The 20,708-nt window shown below is 46.5% G+C and overlaps 1 protein-coding gene across 3 annotated transcripts in view; it reads right to left on the bottom strand.

The window, feature by feature from the left end:
- Positions 1-4,399: 4,399 nt before the first annotated feature.
- ETF1 (eukaryotic translation termination factor 1) overlaps positions 4,400-20,708 on the bottom strand; it is a 28,495-nt gene continuing 12,186 nt past the window's right edge. For all 3 annotated transcript variants that reach the window (XM_080398572.1, XM_080398574.1, XM_080398573.1), the window contains 9 exons: positions 17,240-17,415; positions 16,270-16,409; positions 12,746-12,884; positions 11,607-11,797; positions 10,959-11,088; positions 10,025-10,180; positions 9,367-9,431; positions 7,999-8,146; positions 4,400-6,530 (listed from right to left, as the gene is read on the bottom strand). In XM_080398572.1, the coding sequence (XP_080254698.1) occupies positions 6,448-6,530; positions 7,999-8,146; positions 9,367-9,431; positions 10,025-10,180; positions 10,959-11,088; positions 11,607-11,797; positions 12,746-12,884; positions 16,270-16,409; positions 17,240-17,415 (1,228 nt within the window). In that variant the 3' untranslated portion in view covers positions 4,400-6,447. The remainder of the gene's footprint in view (positions 6,531-7,998; positions 8,147-9,366; positions 9,432-10,024; positions 10,181-10,958; positions 11,089-11,606; positions 11,798-12,745; positions 12,885-16,269; positions 16,410-17,239; positions 17,416-20,708) is intronic.

Below are 20,708 nucleotides of genomic sequence, written 5' to 3'. Positions count from 1 at the left end.
CTGGTGTGGCCCCAGTATTCCCAGGAGGGTTCAAGGAGAAGTGTGAGCAGCACCACGGGAGCATTCAGGAGCTTTTCTACTAAATTACAGCAACCTGGCCTGCGAGCAGCTTCCAAGAGATCAGCTTGGGGGAAGCAGAGGGGTTTTGTGAGCCTGGGTAAAGTGGCTCTGCCTGCAGCCTGCTTGCCAGGGGCTGCCCCGCGCCGTGCCCGGTGCCAGGGAAAGCTTCCCGTGGCGCAGTGGCGACGCAGCTCCTTCCCAGCATAGCACAGGGCCCCATGTATGGATGCTCAGAGCAGCCCCCCCCCCAGCTCCAAACGCAGGTGAATCCCAAAAAGGGGAAGATAACCCCGGAGGAGCAGCCAGGAGAGGGGTCAGCACCTCTGTGAGCAATGCACCACGATGGGAACCACCGTGAAGATGGAAACCATCAGCCCCATTCAGAGCTCGAGGCTTCATGGGCTGGGACAGCCCCCCCTTGGCCGTGCCTCGGGGCGGGTTTGGGCATGGGGACAGGGGTGAGCACATCAGGGTGGGCTGAGCGGCACGGGGGGAGCCTCAGCACCAGTAACAGCAGCCAGCCGCAGCGTAGGAAAGCACAGCAAGTCACCGCCATCCCCGCTGGCTCCCGCCGCCACCTCCCCACCACGCAGCCCTCTCCGCTGTGGTGCCGGGGCTGCCCACCCAGCAGCACCCTCCAGCCGCTGCGGCAGCCCCCAGCCCCCAACCGGGGCAGGGCAGGAGCTGGCTGCGGGCTGGCCCGGGGTGCCCAGCTCGGTGCACCCCGCAGCGTGGGCAGGGTCAGTCCTGCCCACAGCTGCCACTGGGGCCAGCCACGGGTCCCCTCCCCAGGGACACTGCAGGGTGGCCCAGAGCTGCCTGGCAGCCGCAGAGCCCATGTGTGCCCAGGGTCACGGCACGTGTCCTGCCAGGAGCTGGTGTCCTCAGCACCCTCATACCTCCACGGGGCTGTTGGAGCCTGGCCCAGGTGCAGAGCTCACGGGTAACTGGAGGCTACTGGGAGCCTCAGCCAAGCCAAGCCAGGGTCTCTCTTTTAAACCATCGTGCAGTCCCAGCACAGGGAGAGGCTCTGGGACTCTCCAAGCACACACCAGGAATCACCAAGGCAAGGAAACTCAGCTGTGAGGATCCCATTGCCAGAGAAGGTTTCTGTGCCGATGTCGAAGCTTGGTAGCCAAACAGGTGAAGCAGCTTCTGAGAAAACTCCTGCTCTGGCATTAAAAAAAGAAACTGTGGGTTAGAAACTTTTTTTTGTCTTACAAGCTACGAAGCTGATTGGGGTTGAAGGCAGCTTGATATTCAGCCTCCTGGACTTACAGCATCCTTCTGGATCTCCTGCCTCCAGGTCCTGGCTTTCAAAGACCTGCTACATCCAGGGTGCCCAGCACCGCGACTCTGCGGTGCGCAGCCCTGCACACAGCACCACCATGGAGCTACATGGCTGCGGCAGAGCTAAGGGTGACGCCTGGGGAGGCAGAGGAAAATGGCAGGACTCAGCCCCAAAAGGGGCACAGGGAGAAGAGCGAGGAGCCAGGAGCCACCCCAGCAGAGCTATGGCCATGGACCACCTGCATAAAGCAGGACAGGCTGGTGCAGCGATGCCCTCCTGCCCTCACCGCCCCATCCCCCCGCCGGGCAGCTGGGGTCCCTCCCCACACCCACACATCACCTTTGCACCAGCTCAGCCTCCGCCAGCACCTTAAGGTCACCTCCTCATCCTGCTCATTTGCAAGAAGTCAGGATTTGCCCTTTGATTTATTTAAGTCCTGACAAAGATTCAAAAGTGGTGGAAGTGCAATTTTTCACCACTGACTAAAAATAGCCGAGTGAAATTCCAGAGCTGCCTTTCAGTGCCGCCGGCTGTGCTCGGCTTCCCAGGACAATGGCATTTGTAGCCTGCTAGCAACAACAGTGCAGGCTGGGCTCCAGCACCCAAAATAACAAGTTATAAAGGGCAAATTCTGTCTTTAATTACAGCTATACAGAAAGTAGCGTTTAAAAAGAGCATTAGCTGAATATCTGAGCACGTGGTGCCAACTTAAAACCGCGCTGGGGAATGCAGCAAGAGCAGTATGGACTTCAGTACACAGAAAATAAGAATTGAGCAGGTATTACTGAGGACATGAGGCACATGTGGTTGAAGCATTTAGAACAGCTGAAGACTTTTGGCATGAAAGAAAAAAAAAATGTATTCAGCCAGCAAGCAAAGCCGATGACCTGCTACAACTGCTCCTGCGAGCCTCCTCGCAGCCGGCTGTGGCGGCACATGTTCATGCTCCGTGTTTCCGTGCGTGTTCATGTTTGCATGTGCATGTTCACGCATGGAAGCGACACCATTGCTTCCAAGTGCAGGTGTGAAATGGCGCAGGTGGAGCCGCACAGGGACGGGACCCTCAGGGGACACGAGAAGCACAGAGGCAGCTCCACACAACATACTGGAGATGACACTTTTATTTATCGTCTTGATTCCAGCTATCCAAGATCAGATCCCTTCTAGGGAAATAACTTTGTACAGCAGGCCCGCAGAAGGCCACCCTGCCGAGCTTTCAGATACAAACCTGCATCTTCTGATCCCTCGTGCCCGAAAGCGCGAACTCAGCCCTGCCAAACTCCCTTCCAAATCCCACGTCGCAGCAATTCAGCGCGCCGAAGGTGGTCGAGTCTTTCGGATGAGAGCACTGCAAGGGGACGCTCCTGTTTATACACTGGGAAGAACCCACCCACCCGATGCTCTGCAATGTTTGATGTGAAAAAAAATGACTGTAAATCAGCGCTTGCAAATACGAGACAATCCAAGAGCCCACACTGACCCCTGTGACCGAGCCACGAGCAAGCCTGCAACAGAAACTGCCTTCTGAAGGGTTGAAGGGACCCAGCGACCTTATTTCAGCAGCTGTAAGGAAGATCATTTCACCGTTCCTCTCCAGTGGCCTCACCTTTCTGTAACTCTGGGAGGAGCTGGAGGCGAGCACCTCTGTGGCAAGGCAGCTGGAGGGAACCCCAGCACCCACCTCCTGCAGCTGCTCTGCAGACTAGATGCATTTGTGTGTTCTCACTGAAACGTGAGAGAGACACGAGAAGCAACCAAGGTTAATACATGAGGACAGAGCAGCTTCCAAGCATGTCTGGCGCAGAGCATTTGTGACGCTGAACTAGATGCAGCAGCAGCCAGGCTTCACTGCTCCTCCCTGCCCCTTGGGAAAAGCAAAAACCAGGTTTGCTGTTGCTGCCAGTAGAGGATTAACTGAGAAATATTTCTGGGTGGGTTTTTTTTTAAAACAGTATATACATCCACATGCCTGGTTACAGCAAGTGGTGAGACTGCATGGGCAGCCTTCTGCAAGCAATAGCTTCTCCTGCTCCTGTGACACATACTGACTGATGGGATTATTTTTTTTAATATATATTTTGTGCTGATCTCAGCTTGATGCTTTTATCTGCACCACGAGCTGAACAGTGATCAGTTTTCTGTACTTAGGCTGTAGACAGCATGAGATGCATGCAGCAAAGCTGTTTTACGCATCGCTTTTATTTCTGCTCCAGCAGAAACATCTCCAAAACTTCTGCTACGAAGGGACCAGAGGCATGTGAGCCACACTCCCCCATCTGCTATAGCTGCAGATCCAAGACAGTGCAAGGCAGTGAGTACACAACCTGAAGCCTGCTGAAGCTCCCAGGAACACCTCTTGCTGCACGAGCAACAGTGTGACAACACCGGGCAGACAGCTACAGCTACGCGGCGCAGATCCTGCTCCCTTCGGGTACTGCAGCATGAGAAGGTGAATGCTGAGCTCCAGCCGGAGAAGCACTGCTAGGCAGGGCCAGCTGACAGGTGATTTAAAGCATCTGTTACAATTCCTGATATTGAGGATGTCTTTGAGATCTCCCTTCCCAGCTAGGGGAGGAGGCAGGTCCTCTCCGGGCACTGACACATCACAGCTTGGGAGCAGGGAACGCGAGGCAGCAAGGCCACGTAGCAGCCAAGCTTTGGATCCGCATTTGTCCCACGCTAAGAGGCAGGGTAGAAAGGGCTTCTTCAAAAGAAAATGCCCAGGTGTTCTGTGACTGGAATATCAAGGGCAGGTTCCTGCATCTGCAGGGTATTTTTCATCTGCCTGGGCTGTTCAAAAGACCACCCCTGGTAACCCTCCCAGCACAGCTTGCTTTGAGCTTGGGCTGGTGGGGTTCCTCCCCCCTTCTGAAGTCAGATTTCTGCTACAGCTTAAAAGAGCAGCTTGGTAATGATGCAGAAACACGACGCTGAAGCCCAACTATGAAAGAGCTACCTTAAAACTCAAATACTGCCCTGAAGCTGGAAGCGAGCTGAGAGTGAAGCAGGTGTTTCCTGGACTAGAGAAAATAAACCAGGAGTCCGTACTATATTCTTAAATATGGTTTAATACTCTTCTCCATTTCTGTACATCACAACACCAAGATATCACTGCTTGGGATCTCTCTGCAGAGGCTATATAGTATGCGAAGGCTAGGATTTTTCACCCCCGTTTAATGTGTTTGTATGTGTAAGTGTAATACATATCAGTATATATTGATATACACATCAATATATAATGCAATATATATCACTGAAGAGAACACATTGATTAAAGAAATACAAAAATTTGGCATCATTTCCAAACTTAAATAGTAAAAATAAAAACTACAAAAAGGAGCTGCATACCCTAATGTATCATGTGAAACAACAAGCAGTATATTCAAAAATGTAAATTTACATCCAATTTTTCTGGTCTTGTCATGTCACATTAGACCCATTTACAATGGCAAAATCCAGAACATACCGCTGTGAAGACCACAAATGTGCTCAAACCTTGGTTTGCGCAAATCCGCGGTGGACCCAGTCACACCTTCCGTGAGAGATTCCAGCGTTGATGTGAAAACGACAGCAAAGCCATCTGCCCGGTTAGAAACAAGGGTTGCAAATAATATTGCTTACAATGACAGTAATTTTGGACCTCAAAGAACAGTGTGGCAGAAATTTTAAGACAAGCCCTCCCCCCCCCCTCCCCCCCCCATTCAAGTGAAACAGGATTATTGGGAAAACAGGCAGGTATGCAGCTCGGAATGGAAGCTGCTTTTGACCAATGCACCAGGATGAGAGCCAGCAAGACCAGAACTGCCAGGCATCACCGTGTCAGAACACCCGTCGGAGAACCCCGTGACCCCAAAAAGAAGCAAGACTTGTGCATCATCTTGTGCCAATGTCCACTTCACCCTCTGCCTGCAAGACCAGCTGAAAAACCCTTAGCCGTTTCTAGTAGGTTGAAATGCATTCTATATAGCAGGCCTGACAAAAAGCTTTCTTGTTTCTTGATGTGACCAGAAGTTTTAACCCGTTAAGGGCACGTTAGAGTTCAGCGTCAGATTGCCGTGATGCCTGTGAGCCAGTACAACCGAGCACCTCGGTGCTGGGGGTGGATGGCCCCGGTGGGTTGTGCTAACGTTCAGCAGACTGGTATCAAATGCTCCACATGCACCAGCACTAAGGTTTCAGGCAAGGACTCTACGTACTAATTATTCCTGTAAAACACCTGCTTCCATTAAAGAACTGTGGGTTCAAATTCACATAATCAAGGAAACCTTACAAAGTCATAAAGCAAAAAGAAAACCTTACTGAGGAACAAAACAAAGCAAAGTGTACCTTACTTCACTTAAATCGTGTGTTTATTTTTTGTCAAGACTGAAAAAAAAAAAATAATCCTGAAGGCTGCACTGCTCAAATCCAAATTAAGCCCAAGACTTCAGCAGCATTTTCATCGCAATCAATGAAGTGCATTTCCTAGTTTGTAAGAACAGTGCTTCTGCAAATAGATTAAAGCACGTTTGGCTGTAAGCCTCCCCAAACCATCTGAATTTGCATGCCACACATTATAAGCTAGCACTCTAGGTAAGTGCCTTCTCATTCTTTTGAAGAGAATGAATGGCTCCCATTTCATTATATTTCTTAGTCTGCAGTCTAAGCTGAGAATGCCATGTAAATGGGTCACGCCGCTGCAAAATGCAGCAATTGATTTCTCCAATCAAAGTAAAAAGAAACAAACCAGTAGGATCTTACTTCTATTAATTTTTGAAGGAAGAGGTTTACAGCAGTTAATGTATCATGAAGGTTAAAAAAATCATTTTCATAAAATACAAGAGCAACCAATTTCACCATTGAGTAAAAGTAAAAACTGGGATTCTTTTTAAATTAGTCCAAAGTGGCATATAGGAACTTAGTAGTTTGCTGCTGTACTGACACTATGACAAATCAAAGTGTAGGGTTTTGCTTTTTTAAATCCAATGCTTGTGGATCAAGTTCTGGAAATGTTCCAATTCTAAGGCAGGGATCTGTTGTGTTTTCCACCATGAGTTTGCTCCTTGGGTTGGATGCTGGAGGGGCGAGGCACGTTTTGCCGGACCCAGGTCGACTACCTAGTAGTCATCAAGGTCAAAAAATTCATCGTCTCCTCCTTGGTATTCCATTCCCTGGAAGTCCACTCGGTACCGCAAGATACCTGGTAAAAACAACACACTTTAGCTTCTTCAAAATTTAAAGAGCTAGAAAGGCATTTTAAACAGTTTACTGAGCCCTGTCTGCACATCAAGAGTTTCTCAATTAAAATTTCAGAAACTGGCTTAGTACTTGTATTGCCAGTTAGGCTCAAAGTGGTGACTGACAGCAGACGTGCAGCTAGAGTGAAAACACCACATCCCTGTTACAGCCTGGCATGACTTATTGCCAGAAGGAAGAAAAACCTACCTGCCCAGCATAGGCCAGCTTTCTTCTGGAAAAGCTAAGCCTATTCTAGGAGGCCTGTACCTCCAAAAAAATACCAGTAACAGATCATTTGTCCTAATATAACTCTCAAAGTCCTGTCGGTTAAACTAAGATGACAGCTGGCACTGAAATAACTTCTCCAACGGAATAAGAGCAGTATTCAGGGGCTGTCTTGCTGGATTCTTCTCACCCCAAATACCAACCTGGGCTTCTGGGAAACCTTTATCCCCAGAAGCATTTACTTAAGTGAAAGGTATTCAAGGAGTATTTCCTTTCAGGTCTACGAGGACTGGAGCATGGTAGCAAAGAGTATACCCCACCATGTAAAGAGGCTGGATCTGGCAGGATGGGTACAGACCCTGAAAGTTTAGAAACCTGTTGCTCCTTATGTAGCCAAACAATTCAAGCTTGTTTCCTTCTAACTGGTGTTCTCCGGCCCCTAGAAATTCCACTTTACCATACACTCATCTATGTTTTACATCCATCAACCTAAACACAGCACATGGCAACAGCTGGCTTATCAGCAAACAAGCAACAGCTTTGCCCTGGAACCCCCGGTCTGGGGAAAGTAAGGTGCACGGCAGGTGGTTTTGCTCTACCCTGCAAATGATTTTTGTCAGACTGAAGCGCAAAAGCTACCTGCACCTCTGCCAGACTTAGTCAAAACTGGTCAGCGAGCTCAAGAGAAGGACAGAAGGATTTCAGAAGCCTCATTTCTCCATGAAGTTGGGCTAAAAATACACTTTTATTTTGAAAAGAAGCGGAAGACCAGGGAGCAAAGTACAGGGAGGTTCTGAGAGATGAGTAACAGACATCCAACTGCTTCAGAAACTGGGCTGCGGTGTTTGTCATACACCACTTCTACACAGTGGGGCACAGCCTGCCACAAAACAACAACTGCGCAGAGACAGCGCAGCGGCTCACAGCCCTTCTGAAACTCAGCTGTTGGAAAGAAAGGACAGTCCAACCTGGGAGCGCCCTGGAGAACAGGGGGATCAGAGGAACACAGTCAAAGCAGCAGCTGCCTAACATGCAGCATCATCTTGCTGAATAAGGACTGAATTCACCTGGAGATCCCTGATGAACAGGACAGTATTTTGAGCTGGTGTCCTGACTAAGAGGAGTAAGACTAATCAATCCCATTTGTGTCAGCAACAATTATCAAATCAACCATTAAAAGCAACAAACATTCTCCTGGAGTTTACCTCCAATTCCTCCAAATCCTTTCACAAATTGGGATCCTTCCTGTGATTTGTCTGTAACAATTTCCAATGTTGCTCCAAATTTCTTGTAGTTGTTTGCGAACCACTCCAGAAGGGGCATACTTTCTATCAGTTCATGTTCCTGGCCAGTCTATATAGACATTTGAGGGAAAAAAACACAAAAACCCACCAAAACAATAAAAAGTGTTAGTCACTGCATGTAAAGTCTTGATAAAATTCATACCAAAAGTTATCTTTGGCTTAAACATCACCACTGCCTTTTTAGTCCCGAGACACACCAGCTTTCATGGGCTGCATGCTGGAGCACCCAACAGGCAGGGTCTGGGCGGTGGGCGCTCCCGACACACCTGTGCCAGATCACTGCTGGTACAAGCAGATGGCCCCTGGTGCTAAGAAATTAAATACAGACAGGCCTTGCTTTGGGCATCCATACTATGGAAGTTAGTGCAGAAGCAGGAAGGAAAATGCCTTCTTCATTTCTCTGGCCAGGTGTTACCTCACACTACGTTCCTGACTTTCACTGTTTCTTTAAATTTGCTTTATACGCTGCAAACAGCCCACGGCCACTCATCCAACCAGGCGTGTATACTCTAGGAAACACTGACCTATGCAAAACCCATAGTTTCCCAAGTAGAAGGTCAAGTGATTATTGGCATAGAAACACTACATCATTGCAGATAACATTGTAAACCTTCCGTGCGCAGAAGGAATTAGCAATTACTGCACCAGGAGGGAAAGCGGCTGGCATGGCTCCCCTGGCAGCCCTAACATGAGGCAGACACGGCCACCCCTTTTGCAAGGGACAGAATTTTCTGCCCAGCTCACTCTGCAAGTAATAGATACCCCCGACCCTGCTGGGGGGTCTGACCTGCGCAGGCAAGAAACTCACACGCAGCACACGAAGATCCACATTTCAAACATGTCTAGAAGCAAACACTCCCTTGCGCTTAACTCCGTGTCATAGTCTGGAGCCTCACAGCTGCTTCAAATTGACCAAATCAGCCCACAGTAAGTAGGGAGTAAATGGGTTTGGGACCTTAGGTTGCATATTGCATGGTGGCTACCAAATTCTTCCAGCAGATGGTTTGATGGTGGTGAAAGATTCCATATTGCCTGTCACTTCAACTCATTTATACAACCTTGGAACTGGCAGCAGGGAAGACTGGAGAAAAGCAAGTCTAGAATCCAGGGGTTACACTGAAGGTGAACAGGAAGAGCTGCTGACTTCAAGTCCCACCCAAGTGCCAGAAAGGTCATTGTGCTCACATGCTTGTGACAAACTAAGCTCAGATGTTCGCAGCGCTGCACCAGTACACAGAGAATAAAGCTACGTGACCAAAGCTGAAATACCTCTTTATCTGTGAAGTGGGATTTATCCTTCTCTTGCTCTGGTGTCAAATACAGGATCTTCTCCTCTGAGAAGGATAGGAGGGGGAAAAAAAAATTAGGTTGGACAAGACTACCAGACACAGGTTAAGGACAAGACTACCAGACACAGGTTAAGGACAAGACTACCAGACACAGGTTAAGGACAGCAAGAAACTGACAGCAGCCAGTAATTACAACACAAAAAGGTCTGATCATTGACACTGCCTTTCCTCCTAGCTGAAGCTCTACGAGAAACCAGCCAGGGCACACCAGTAGAGAGCAACTGTAGTGTCAACACAAAAAAAGGCAGAGGTCCCGCTGTAGGCATATGGTTTGTCCGCAGTCAGTAAGAATTATGTTTGTGGCTGTAAGGAACAAGCCAGTCTCCCCTCTGTGATGCACTGGTATCACATTTCTACTTACCCAACTGAAAGGCAGGATTCACGGTAGCTAGCTCTGTCACAAATTGCCACGCCTAGCTGGGATACTGCAAGTTAGTGACCTGCCTACATAACATCTCCTTGACCAAAAGTCCTTAAAGATCTGCTTAGGGAGTTCCTCCGGCATAATCTATCCAAGTGAGACAGCTTAGGTGTTAAACCCTCATGGACCTTTTCAGTTTCACAGAAGTGCTACCTACCCTCTGTGCCTTGGCAGTGGAGAACGTATCTCATTATATCCAGATTTTCATAGACTATCAGTATCTCTACTGCTCCCATTTCCAAAGCTTTTAGTGTATCTTCAACGCCAAAACAGTACTTTCCCGTGTCCTGACTGATTTCGTCGAAGTATCGTCCTGCAGCCAGGATACAATGAAAGAGATGGTCATGAACAGTGATCGTGCCACATGGATTTTTAAACAAGCCTGATTTCAATGCAAGAAGCAACTGGACAAGGAGACTGCAATGCCACTGAAGGAAGCAAGGGATATGGTAACATGTAAAACCATGTAATTTAGAACATTTGTTGGTAGAAAATCAACTCCACCAAACACTGCTCTGTCAGGAATCTCTCTCCATTGAAAGGCTTACCTTGCTATGAGACAGTCAATTGGACTGACCCACCAGCAGGCCCTATTGAACTTCAGTCTTTTCAGAGGAAAGCAGCTATTGTTACTGTTGCCCTCCAGTGCTCTCTAATTAGTAACATTAGTCTGCTGACAATCAAACAAGGGATCATTTTTACTGCCATCTTAAAACAAAATAAATCTTTACTCTCATTTTGCTGAAGGTGCAGACAACCTGAGGAGGTATTTTTTCCCTTCCTACCCAAATGTCATGAGAAGGCCTGAAACTGAGGTGACCTCTGATGAAGGAACAGAGAAGATCAGAGAAGTTTGGTGGTAAAATAACAACAAAAAAACCCCACTCCCTAAAGTCTCATTTACGTCCTGCAGCATTTGAGAAGGTGCCCAGGTCACAAAGTATCACGACAAGTCACACTCTGCCCAACTCTGAAAGCATTGCAGGGCTGAGGTAGCACACAAAGGCACTGCCAGGAGGTCTAAAGCAAGATCAGCACATTCAGTCAGGCACATCTGACTCCGGGAAAGGCTGAACATGTAGTCAACATACCTATTAGTTTTTTCTCTTGAATGAATTTCACATTGGAGAGGACCTCAGTTGACAACTCAATTGCTTGATTGAATCCATTTTCTCCTCCATATGAAATGTCAACTAGTTTGAGCACTTTGGATTGCAACCGCTACACAAGAGAAAGAGGAGACACCAAAAAGTCTATTACACAGCACTGCCATAAGGACTACTTCATAATGCCACAAGAATAAGTACCTGGCAAGAGTCACAGCATTAATCTATTTTTCTTCACTTGCAAGCAGATGTTCTGAGTCAGAGGACCTCTGAATGCTTAATACTGACGCACAATTTTCAGGCAACAAAGCTTGGGTTCAGTGGAGTTTAATTTCAATAAAGTTTCTACTTCAGATTTGGCAACATAAAGAATGTGAATGCCAGTTCCAAACCAGGGAGGACACATTTCTTCTTAGCACCGTTATTAAGGAAAGGAGATCCTACCTTCGTGCAGTAGGTTTTACAAAAGGGAAAGCTCTTTAGGATACATCAGATTTTTAGTTTTGATCAAGTCACTCCAGACACCACTTACATTCCTCCTGAGATGCACCTTATACCAGAGTTACTGCTAAAATCACCATGTTACTACTGAAAGCTTAAACATTTGGGCTTTGCTCAGAAAAGGCCGCTCACCTGATCAAACATGTCAGATTGACTTAATTCAGTTTTGAAGTCAGCTGATCCAGCTAAAACGAGACCAGCCACGTTCACCTTGTCGCCAGAAATGAACAGTTGCACAGCCGTCTCTGCTACCTTCCTTACATAGTTGTGTCGTTTTTCCATTCTCAAACGAGCAAAACGCAAGGCAGACTGACCTCCTCTACCTTTACGAGAGAACAGATGTGAGGTAGCAATTTGGAAGTAATTTCATTTCAGGAACATTATTAGCATGTGGTCCCAACTGGGCCCTGAATAACTGAAGCCAAGGGCAGATGCAGCTTTCAGAATTAGTTTGCCACAAGCAGAGCCAGGGGCACTCATTGAAACATGACGTGAATAAAGAGGGCTCATTCACAGCAAGAGATTTTTCTCCATGCACCCCATAGAGGAAAATATGTTGGGCTTTTTCCTTTTTTTTTTTCCCCTCCATACAGACTCACAACTCTCTACAGGAATTTTGAACATCTGTGCAAATTTTTATGTCCTGTACCTTTATTAAAAGCAGTTTCCTTTGCTACACTGCCTCACATACTCTTCTTGCTGATGCAATGCATCCCAGCAGTCTGCTGCAAAAACTTTGTGGGGGAGACATTTCTATTTCATTTTGTCCCATCCTAAGCTACAAAGAAGGATGGTATGCCAGGAGCAGCTAACAGACAATTTGCTGAATTCATCAGCGGCTCACTACAACACAGCATCATACCGTGGAACTAGAATTTTGCTTGCTCCATTAGGCTTCTGTGCTTCTTGGAAGGAACAGCTGTTTGCTTTTCGGTGTGGTGCATGCAACACCATCAGATGCAAATTTTAAAGACACTACTATGTGAATATTACTACTTGTGCTAGTAGTAATATTTAGTTAAGACTGCACCAAGTAAAGGGTCAAATGCACCAAGAAATAAAAAGCACCACTTTAAGAAGATCAACTGCGTATTACAGTGATGCATTAATTTTGACAGAAGGCTCAGACTAGAGGCTTTGCTGTCAGATTTCAAGGGAGCAAAGAACTGAGCAGAGCTGAACACCTACAGGCCAAGTTCCCTGCTTTTACCCTCGCATCTCACCCAACGACATTCTGCTGCAAACAGTCCAGAGACAGACTAGTGCATTACCATGCTTCTTTGGAAGATCCACAGTGAATTTGTGCAGGACTTCTCTTGTGTTTCCTTGAAGAGTTCCAAAGAGTGCACCGCTACCATCTATTACAATAAAGCCAAACTTGCTGTCGTCAGAAAGCAGCGCTGTAAGAGCCTGGAACAGAAAACGATGCTGTCAGCAATAAGCACCAGTTTATTAAGGACACTGGTTCAGAACAGTTACCAGAAACAATACACCTCAATTTTAGTTACATAGGTGGTCATTGCTATTTTTCACAAGTAAATAAACTAGAAGAGTAGCAGATTCAGGAGTTGAGACTGTCCCAGATCACTATCTTGCACATTACTCCAAGAGCAGAAAGGCAACTGATGTTTAAGCTTGATAACTATTTTCACAGCATTACCAGTTCATCATATGACATCACAAGCAGATATAACAACAACACAGTAAAGACTGGCTCTGGAAAATGTTAAGTGAAACAGATCACACCTCTCCGAGGCTGCATCACCTCTCCAGCTGGCAAAACTGGAAGAGTTAAGCTTCCTAGTATTCCAGCCAGGAAAGCAGAACTTGCTTAGTTCACCGATTGGGCTATTTGTCAGTTCAGCTTTATACTACAAAGCACCGATACAGATTTTCAACTTGTCAACTATCACAAATACTGGTTTGCTGCACCTGCTGAATTCAAGTCCCAAAGGTAGAATGATGACACCTATAGTGGCTATGACAAATTCAGCCTTACAAAGCAGAATTAAGTAACAGCAGCAATAATCATCCTGTGCATAACTGGCTACAGAGAAGTCAGCCATAACATCTGCTGGAAAATGAAGCTATCCTTCACTTTTCTTCCCTTTAGAGAAGGCAGCTACATTAATCCTGTAAGGTCATTTCAGTTGAGTAACAACTAAAGCACTGCTTGGCATCAAGGCTTTTGAGTTATTTTTGTCTAATTTGCTGCTCAGTCCTGGTTCTGGTGGTTTGGGACATCCACAAGTACCCAAACTCTGCACTCCTTTTTTGAGGGAATCTGTCAGCTACTGTTCCCTCAAGGACAGCCCAAGCAGGCAGGAACATTCAGCATGCACACAGACACATACACACACTCTTGCTCACAGAATTCATGCCCAGTAACAGTAATAGCAAGAATTCTGTCTCTGGCTGGCAAAAACACATCAGCAGCATGGAAAGCTTGTCAAATTCCGGATTGTTTTAAGTCACCAGTTTAATACTGGAAGAGTGATGGTGTTGGTTTACTGCACAGGACCTTTAACTGCCTGCATGCCTGCCAGCTTCATTATTAGCCTGAATGGAAAGGATAAAACCCATCAGTCATCTTTATCCAAAATCCACACAACCAAGTCTACAGCTTTCAAGCTTAAAAGAAACAGACACTAAGGTTTAATGGAATCTACTGGCCAAAATAAATATTCTGTATTAATTCTTCAGCAGTGGGATGAATGAGAGGAGGAAGTGGCATATTACATTGCAATCTATTTAACTGGGACAGAGCCAAGCAAATCGTGTGACTGGAACGAATGCTCCAGCCAAGGTATCAAAATAAGTCATTGTAAATCCTACCCTTCAGACACACATCAGGGTTCATACCCCTCTTGGGAAGTTACTTTGGTTTCACACAGGCAATAAAATATCTAGAGGAAATCTTATCAGATACTCTTGCCAGGCAGCAGATGACTACAGCTCTGATGTTCTTGATTCCCTCTTATTTTAATAAAGTATCCAATGATCACTGATTCCCTCAGCTTCCCCTTCGTAAGTTCTATGTCAGCAATTCCACTGTTTGACCTGTCAAGCACAACAAAGGGACTATTGCTTTTATTCTATGCCTTCAGCCTGGGCTGAGTTTCCTCTTTGCAGCTTCAGCCTAAAGGAGAAGATCACGTCCTTTTTCTGCTCCTCGACATGCCCTCACTTTCCTAGGAGATCTGTTGGTCTGTACCAAGCCAGATGCTCTGTCTGTAGAGTTCTAGCTGCATGCTGGGGGGAACCAGTGGGTTAAAAGCATGGCTCCACAACCAAATGAGACAGACAAATCAAGACTTCAGCGCTAACATCATCTCGTTGCTCAAGACAGTATACAGCAGGGTTTTACAGCTAGATTTGATTCTGCAGTGCAGACAATACCAAGTAAAATAATCACATACTCGAAAGACACAGGAGAGCAAACAGCCTACAGGGAAAGGTACTGTCAGTAATCACATCACCAGTAGCAGCAATTACCACAAATTCCTCAAGTTATTTCCACTCTCACTGAGCAACGCTACACACCAGCAAGAGCGCTACACACCAGCAAGAGCGTATCTACAGCTGCCTCCTGAGAACAGTCCACTGGGCAGCAACTTTTTTTTTTGTTATTATTATCATTTTTTTAATATTGAATCAGTGCCCTGAGGCAGTAGCTGCAGACAAGACCAAATGAATCCCTTTCCTGACAGGGCAAAGGCAACTCACCGCCGCTCACCCACTGCCAACAACTGCAGGGACAAACACCTCCCTGGGCTTTGCACCTCTGGCTCTCTCCTGAATTCTCTTGTTTACCTTTTGCTCTCAATTGCCTATGGGCACGTGGGCTCAGCAGAACCCAAGAGCTCTACCTGCGGTACAGTTGTGTTATTCCAGGTAGGTCAAAGATGTATTGGGATTTCATCCTTTTTGGGGAGACAGAATAATAGGGATATGCCTCACCTGTTCAACAAGCGTACCTTTCCTTCCCGTACCCCTCCCTACCCTTTGAAACCCAATCGTCTGCAAGATCTCAAAACCCCCCCCCGAGGAACTACATCACTGAAGGGCCTGTCAAGCCCATGTCATATGGGTTTGATGACAGGCAACTAAGTCTCAGTCTACACATTTATCACAGTTGAACACCATGAACGTGAAAGGCAGGCAGTAATTACTACAAATATTGAGACCTCTGCAACTGCCAGCAGATCCAAATCAGACTTAAGATGCAATAAACTGACTTTGTGCAGTCAAGACTAGTTTAATCCGCATTACTTTATATATGCCTCAAACCATTCATTTAACTAAGATAAGCAGATGTTGGATAAAAATAATCCCACTTTAGTGCAGACAGATTAGGCACATGCCAGTTCTCCATCACGGGCCTCAGTTAACACATGTGATATCAAGACTGGCAACACTAATATTATCTTGGCATTACTTTAAGGCCTAGCTTGGAATAAGATCTATGGGCCTCTAAGGTTAAGAAAACCCACTGCCTCCAGTGACAGAGAAAAGCTTACATCTGTGGGTTACACAAACTCAGCAGTTACTAGCTGGGCCAGTTAGCTGTAGCAGGAGCTGGACAATATCTCAGCTCCTTTCAGCAAATCTCACACATTTCTGAATACTGGCCAGTCACAAGCCACCCAGTGGCTTCACCAGCAGGATGTCTTAATGAAAGCCTGCTGTCCTACAGACTGTGGACTCAAGCACACCAAGGATTGTTCCAGTGAGCCTAGCAAAGCAGTCTGACTTTGACTACTGCAAGACCAGCAGGCAATAGGAGTCTTCTTACCTCTGTGTGGAATTTGTTGTCGCACAAATACAACGATGTATTGATTGGTTTGAAAGGTTCAAAGTCAATGTTGACTTTCTTCTCTTTTCCTTCTTCTGTCACAATTGTTCCACAGTAAACAACCAGACCATTTGGAGGTACTACAAAGGACATAATGCAATTTTAGATCACTAAGAAATATTGCAAGCTGGACCCATCAAAAACTAACTGCAAGGGCCCGAGACTTAAGGCAGAGTTGTAAAAAGCTTGGGAACTTCAATTTCTTTCCATTTTCCCCACCTCGTACCCTCCCAGATCTCTACAATGGAAAACAAACTAACTTAGTGCACCTATAGTGAATAGCTTAGAGCCAGAAGCTAAAGGTAACACTAACGGGAAGGCCTGCAACAGGGCTGCAAGAACATGTGCCTGTCTGTTAAACCCATGAGCTGGCAAGCTCAGAGAATCCACAAAAAGGCTGAACAGCCCTGTGACGCTTTCCTAGTTCTTACACAACGATTTATAGATTGACCATCTCAATGAAGGCCACTTGCCAGTATAAAGACAGTAACAATGAACTCTTTCCCAGTACTTATTTTAGATGGCCTGGAATTATTTCCTCTCAAAATGATGGTAGCGGCACAGTGGCATGCATAAAGCATACCTAAGTTTCCACTTGATGGAAACCCACTAGTTTAATGCAAATACACTATTGTGGAATAGCTCTTAGAAGACTGGCCAAGTTTAGAAGAGTCAGCACTGCCAAGGACAAAATCATGACCCTGCTTATTAAAGACAAGGACCACCTTACTACTGAAATCCCAAGGTCTACCCCTGAAGTAACCGTCCATGGGCAACATACCTGGAATATCAGTGCAAAACAGCAGCACAGGCCAACAGATTTGATTAGCAGAAAACTGCATAATGCAGGAACATAAAGCTGCTTCCAAGTAAGGAAAATTTGCCAGCATCCATACAAGCTAGAAGTTACCTTTGTTATAGAGTTTCAGTCTTTGCTGTACAGATGTAATGGCTCCCAGTACTGAAAGGCGATTCACTCGAGACTTAATGTTGGAGGCGGTGCCAAACTCATCCGCTAACATTTTTGCCACTCGCGAAATCTGGTCTTTGGGGGGAATGATCAACGATATCATGCTGGTACCATTGCTAGGAAAGGAAAAAAGAGGGGTTGTGAGCAGCCACCGGCCAAAGCAACAAGTGTATTCATACCGTATCCCGTGCACACGGTTGCCTCTCCTCCCTCCCCACAAGGAGGCTTCATGCCAGTGTTGTTGGTGTAATTTCCCTTCTGCTGGATCATAATGGGAAAGAAAAGAAAACAAAACTCTTCGGAGGATTTGACTCTATAATGAAGTATTCAGGTTAGCCACTACCAAGTCCTCCAAAAGCTGCTCATTTAACATGGGATACTACTCTGAGAAGAAAAGAATGTATGTACAGGCTAAGGGTTGCAAGCTAAAGGCATGTAAGCAGTCCCTAGCAGAGATCTTCTAAAACAATGCAGCCACATACTTTAAGGACATTTTAAAGCCCATTTCATTTGTTCTCAGACAGCTGGAGCACTAGCCAGCCCAAGTGCTGGTTTAACACTTTGTTCTCCTCCGATTAATATAGAAAACTGAACTGGAATGATCCTTTTGTAGCAGTTAGTCCTTCCTAATTTCCCACTAGCACTTTGCTTTATAGAGAAGCTCACCCTCTAGCAGCTGCTTTAAATAAAGCACGCTTAAGCACATGGCAGCTAGTTCAGAAGCACCAACCCCAGGCACTGAGTCAGGAGATAAGACCCTACAAATCACAGAACAGGCTTAAATTAAATGGCAGGGGGGAAGTGAGTTTGATATTCGTTCTTCCTAAGGCTTTTGGGTGGATCCTGCAGAGGTCTTAATCCCCAGAGCAGCCTCGTGGTTCAAATCCATCCAAAGCCAAAACGAAAATTGGGAAGTTCCTGTCTGCCTCCCAGCAGGTACCTCCCATTTGCCACTGAAGTATCCCAGATGTCTGAAGTGTTGCTTCTGCATTGTCTCAAATTTAACCCAGACCTCATACTTCACATTAGAGTAATGACATAAAAATCAAATACCTCATCATATCCTCTAGCCCTCTCAAGGGCAAACCAGCTAAGCTCAGTGAAAAAAGCCTCTACTCAGGATGCAGAGTCAGAGAACTAAAGTGCTTTTTCAGCCATTAATTTTTTTTTTAAAGGGTTTTGCTCTTTTACATTTCTTACAGTAGAAGACTACTAACACGGTACCTGTGTGCTGCTGTTTCAGCTTGTCATGCACTAGCGTCCTGCCTGAAGTGTTTGGGCTACAGAGACAGCAGGGAAGTGCTTTAAAAAGCATCACTTCATTAGCCTCTTTACAAAAGTTGTACAGCCCTCTTCCAAAGATCTTCAATTCAGGACAAGTTGAAACAGATGCTGGTAGGTCAAGTAAGTCCCTGACCTTAAAGACAACTAATTGGTTTTAATATCCAAGATCCTCATACACACTAATCAAGAAAGTCGCAAAGAGACACTTGCACACATTATTCCCAGAAGGAGCTTTGAGCCATGCTGACAGCTATCAGACTTCCAGGTCACACCAGCCAAGAATACTCCATATACCACTCAATTAAAGCCGTTAGCTACCCCAGTGAATGGCACAAGCCTTAGGGGAGATATAATGGTCTATCATTCCCAGCAGGCTCCTTTGAGCAAGAGGCTGATCAGAATGAAAGCAACTCTTCCCGACTTTTCTGAAAGTAGCACTCGAGGCAAGCTCACGCAGTTCATTTCTCCCCCTGAAAGAAGAGATTCTCACACTTCCCAGAGATGAGAAAGGTCTGCACATCACGCCCAGCTTGCTGCATGAACTAAGGCCTTCTCAATGTGGCAGATGGCAGGTGGGACTGTTGTGCCTCTTGGTCACTCTGTGGCTCTCCTGCTAGGAAGATGTTCCATGCAGTTTTTCCTGCATTGAGGACGGAGAGGGAAGAGCAGGCAGCAAGCCAGGGGAGCACGGGGGAATAGCAAGGAGGAGGGGTGGGTTCTTCAGTAAAAGAGCACCTCACTTTTGCAATGCAAGCCACCCCTCGAATCCCAGCCCTGGCCTCGCGTTATGTTCCACTGCCCCAGAAACACTGGCGTTAGCACCCGCTGCCCAGGGTGCAGCTCTGCGTACTGTGAGCCAGCTGGACTGTACTAAACCCACACTGTGAAGAGGCCACCGTCACCGGCGATTATTTGTATTACACACAGAATCTTATCCACAAGGCAGAGTCACGTGTGCCAGTCAAATCACTGCTCCTTAGGACCAGCCTGCCCAAAGCACCCTACCCGAGGTAACACAGCAGACTTCACAAGCCCTCATGATTTATTACTGCTAACGAATGAAAAGGGTCTCTTAGATGATGTGTTCTCCTTCATTTAAGTCTCAAGCTAGTTTAACATGTACAGTGCAGTACTGTGCTTGGTCCAACCCTTCAGCAAATCCCAGCCCAGACATATCCGACAGCAAGTGCATTTCTTGGGTTTGACGTGCTTTCACCACTATTTAGTCCGCGAAAGCTATTTCAGGCACTAACTGATTCCTGCAGAATCCAGCAAAATAGCAAGTGTGCAGCTTGCCACAGGAGCAGCAGCAGCTGGAGCACCTCGCAACAAGCCAGGAGCACAAGGAGTCAGCCAACTCGTCACCCTGTGTCCGCAGGCACCCAGCACCCCAAGGGGGGCAGCCCCTGCCAGCATGCTGCTGCCTGCTGGGTACAGCTAATCCACCCAACCAAGTAGTTAATTAGGCAGCCAGCTAATTGCAGGTTAACAGTCAGCACCCCCTGCTCATCTTCCTCTTCCTTAAACAAGCACACTGTCAGTATCTGATCACTAAACTAGAACACGTCCCAGAGAGGTTGAGACCAGCACGACACCAGCTGAAGCAGATCCACACCCAAATTACCAGGATGGCTACAGAACTGCCTCACACACCACTAAGACCTTGTCACCCTACCGCAGAAGAGTGGTTTTCCCCTCTCAAAGCAATCTTGTACCTGTATGTGACCTTACTGCAGGATGGCAAGGTCTAAAAAAATAAAACAACTTGTGGTTGCATCTGCTAAATTCACCACAATGAGACAAAGCGTAGCAGTGTTTCCAAGAAAGCTGCTGGTCAAAAACACCTAGGGAAAAAAAAAGGTTATTCTGTATAGTAATAAAATTTCCAGGTTTCCTAACGGTCTTTGCAGCCACTGCACCCGAACAAGACAATGGGTATTTCTGCAAAATCCCATGCCAGGTTCTAGAGTACATTTAATCTGGGAACGAGGCAGGGCAAATCACGCTGACTACAATCTCCCAAAAGGGGCCTTTCCAAACAGCAGACCTCTAAAACCAACAGGCTCTGCCATGCACGAAGCACACGGGACATTTGCTGCCTGGCAGGCCGCGGCCAACTATGCAT

This window comes from Falco punctatus (genome assembly GCF_963210335.1).
Source record: "Falco punctatus genome assembly, chromosome: 8".
Lineage (NCBI taxonomy): Eukaryota > Metazoa > Chordata > Aves > Falconiformes > Falconidae > Falco > Falco punctatus.
The sequence above is the reverse complement of the archived record's forward strand: the minus strand, read 5'-3'. Positions and strand labels throughout refer to the sequence as shown.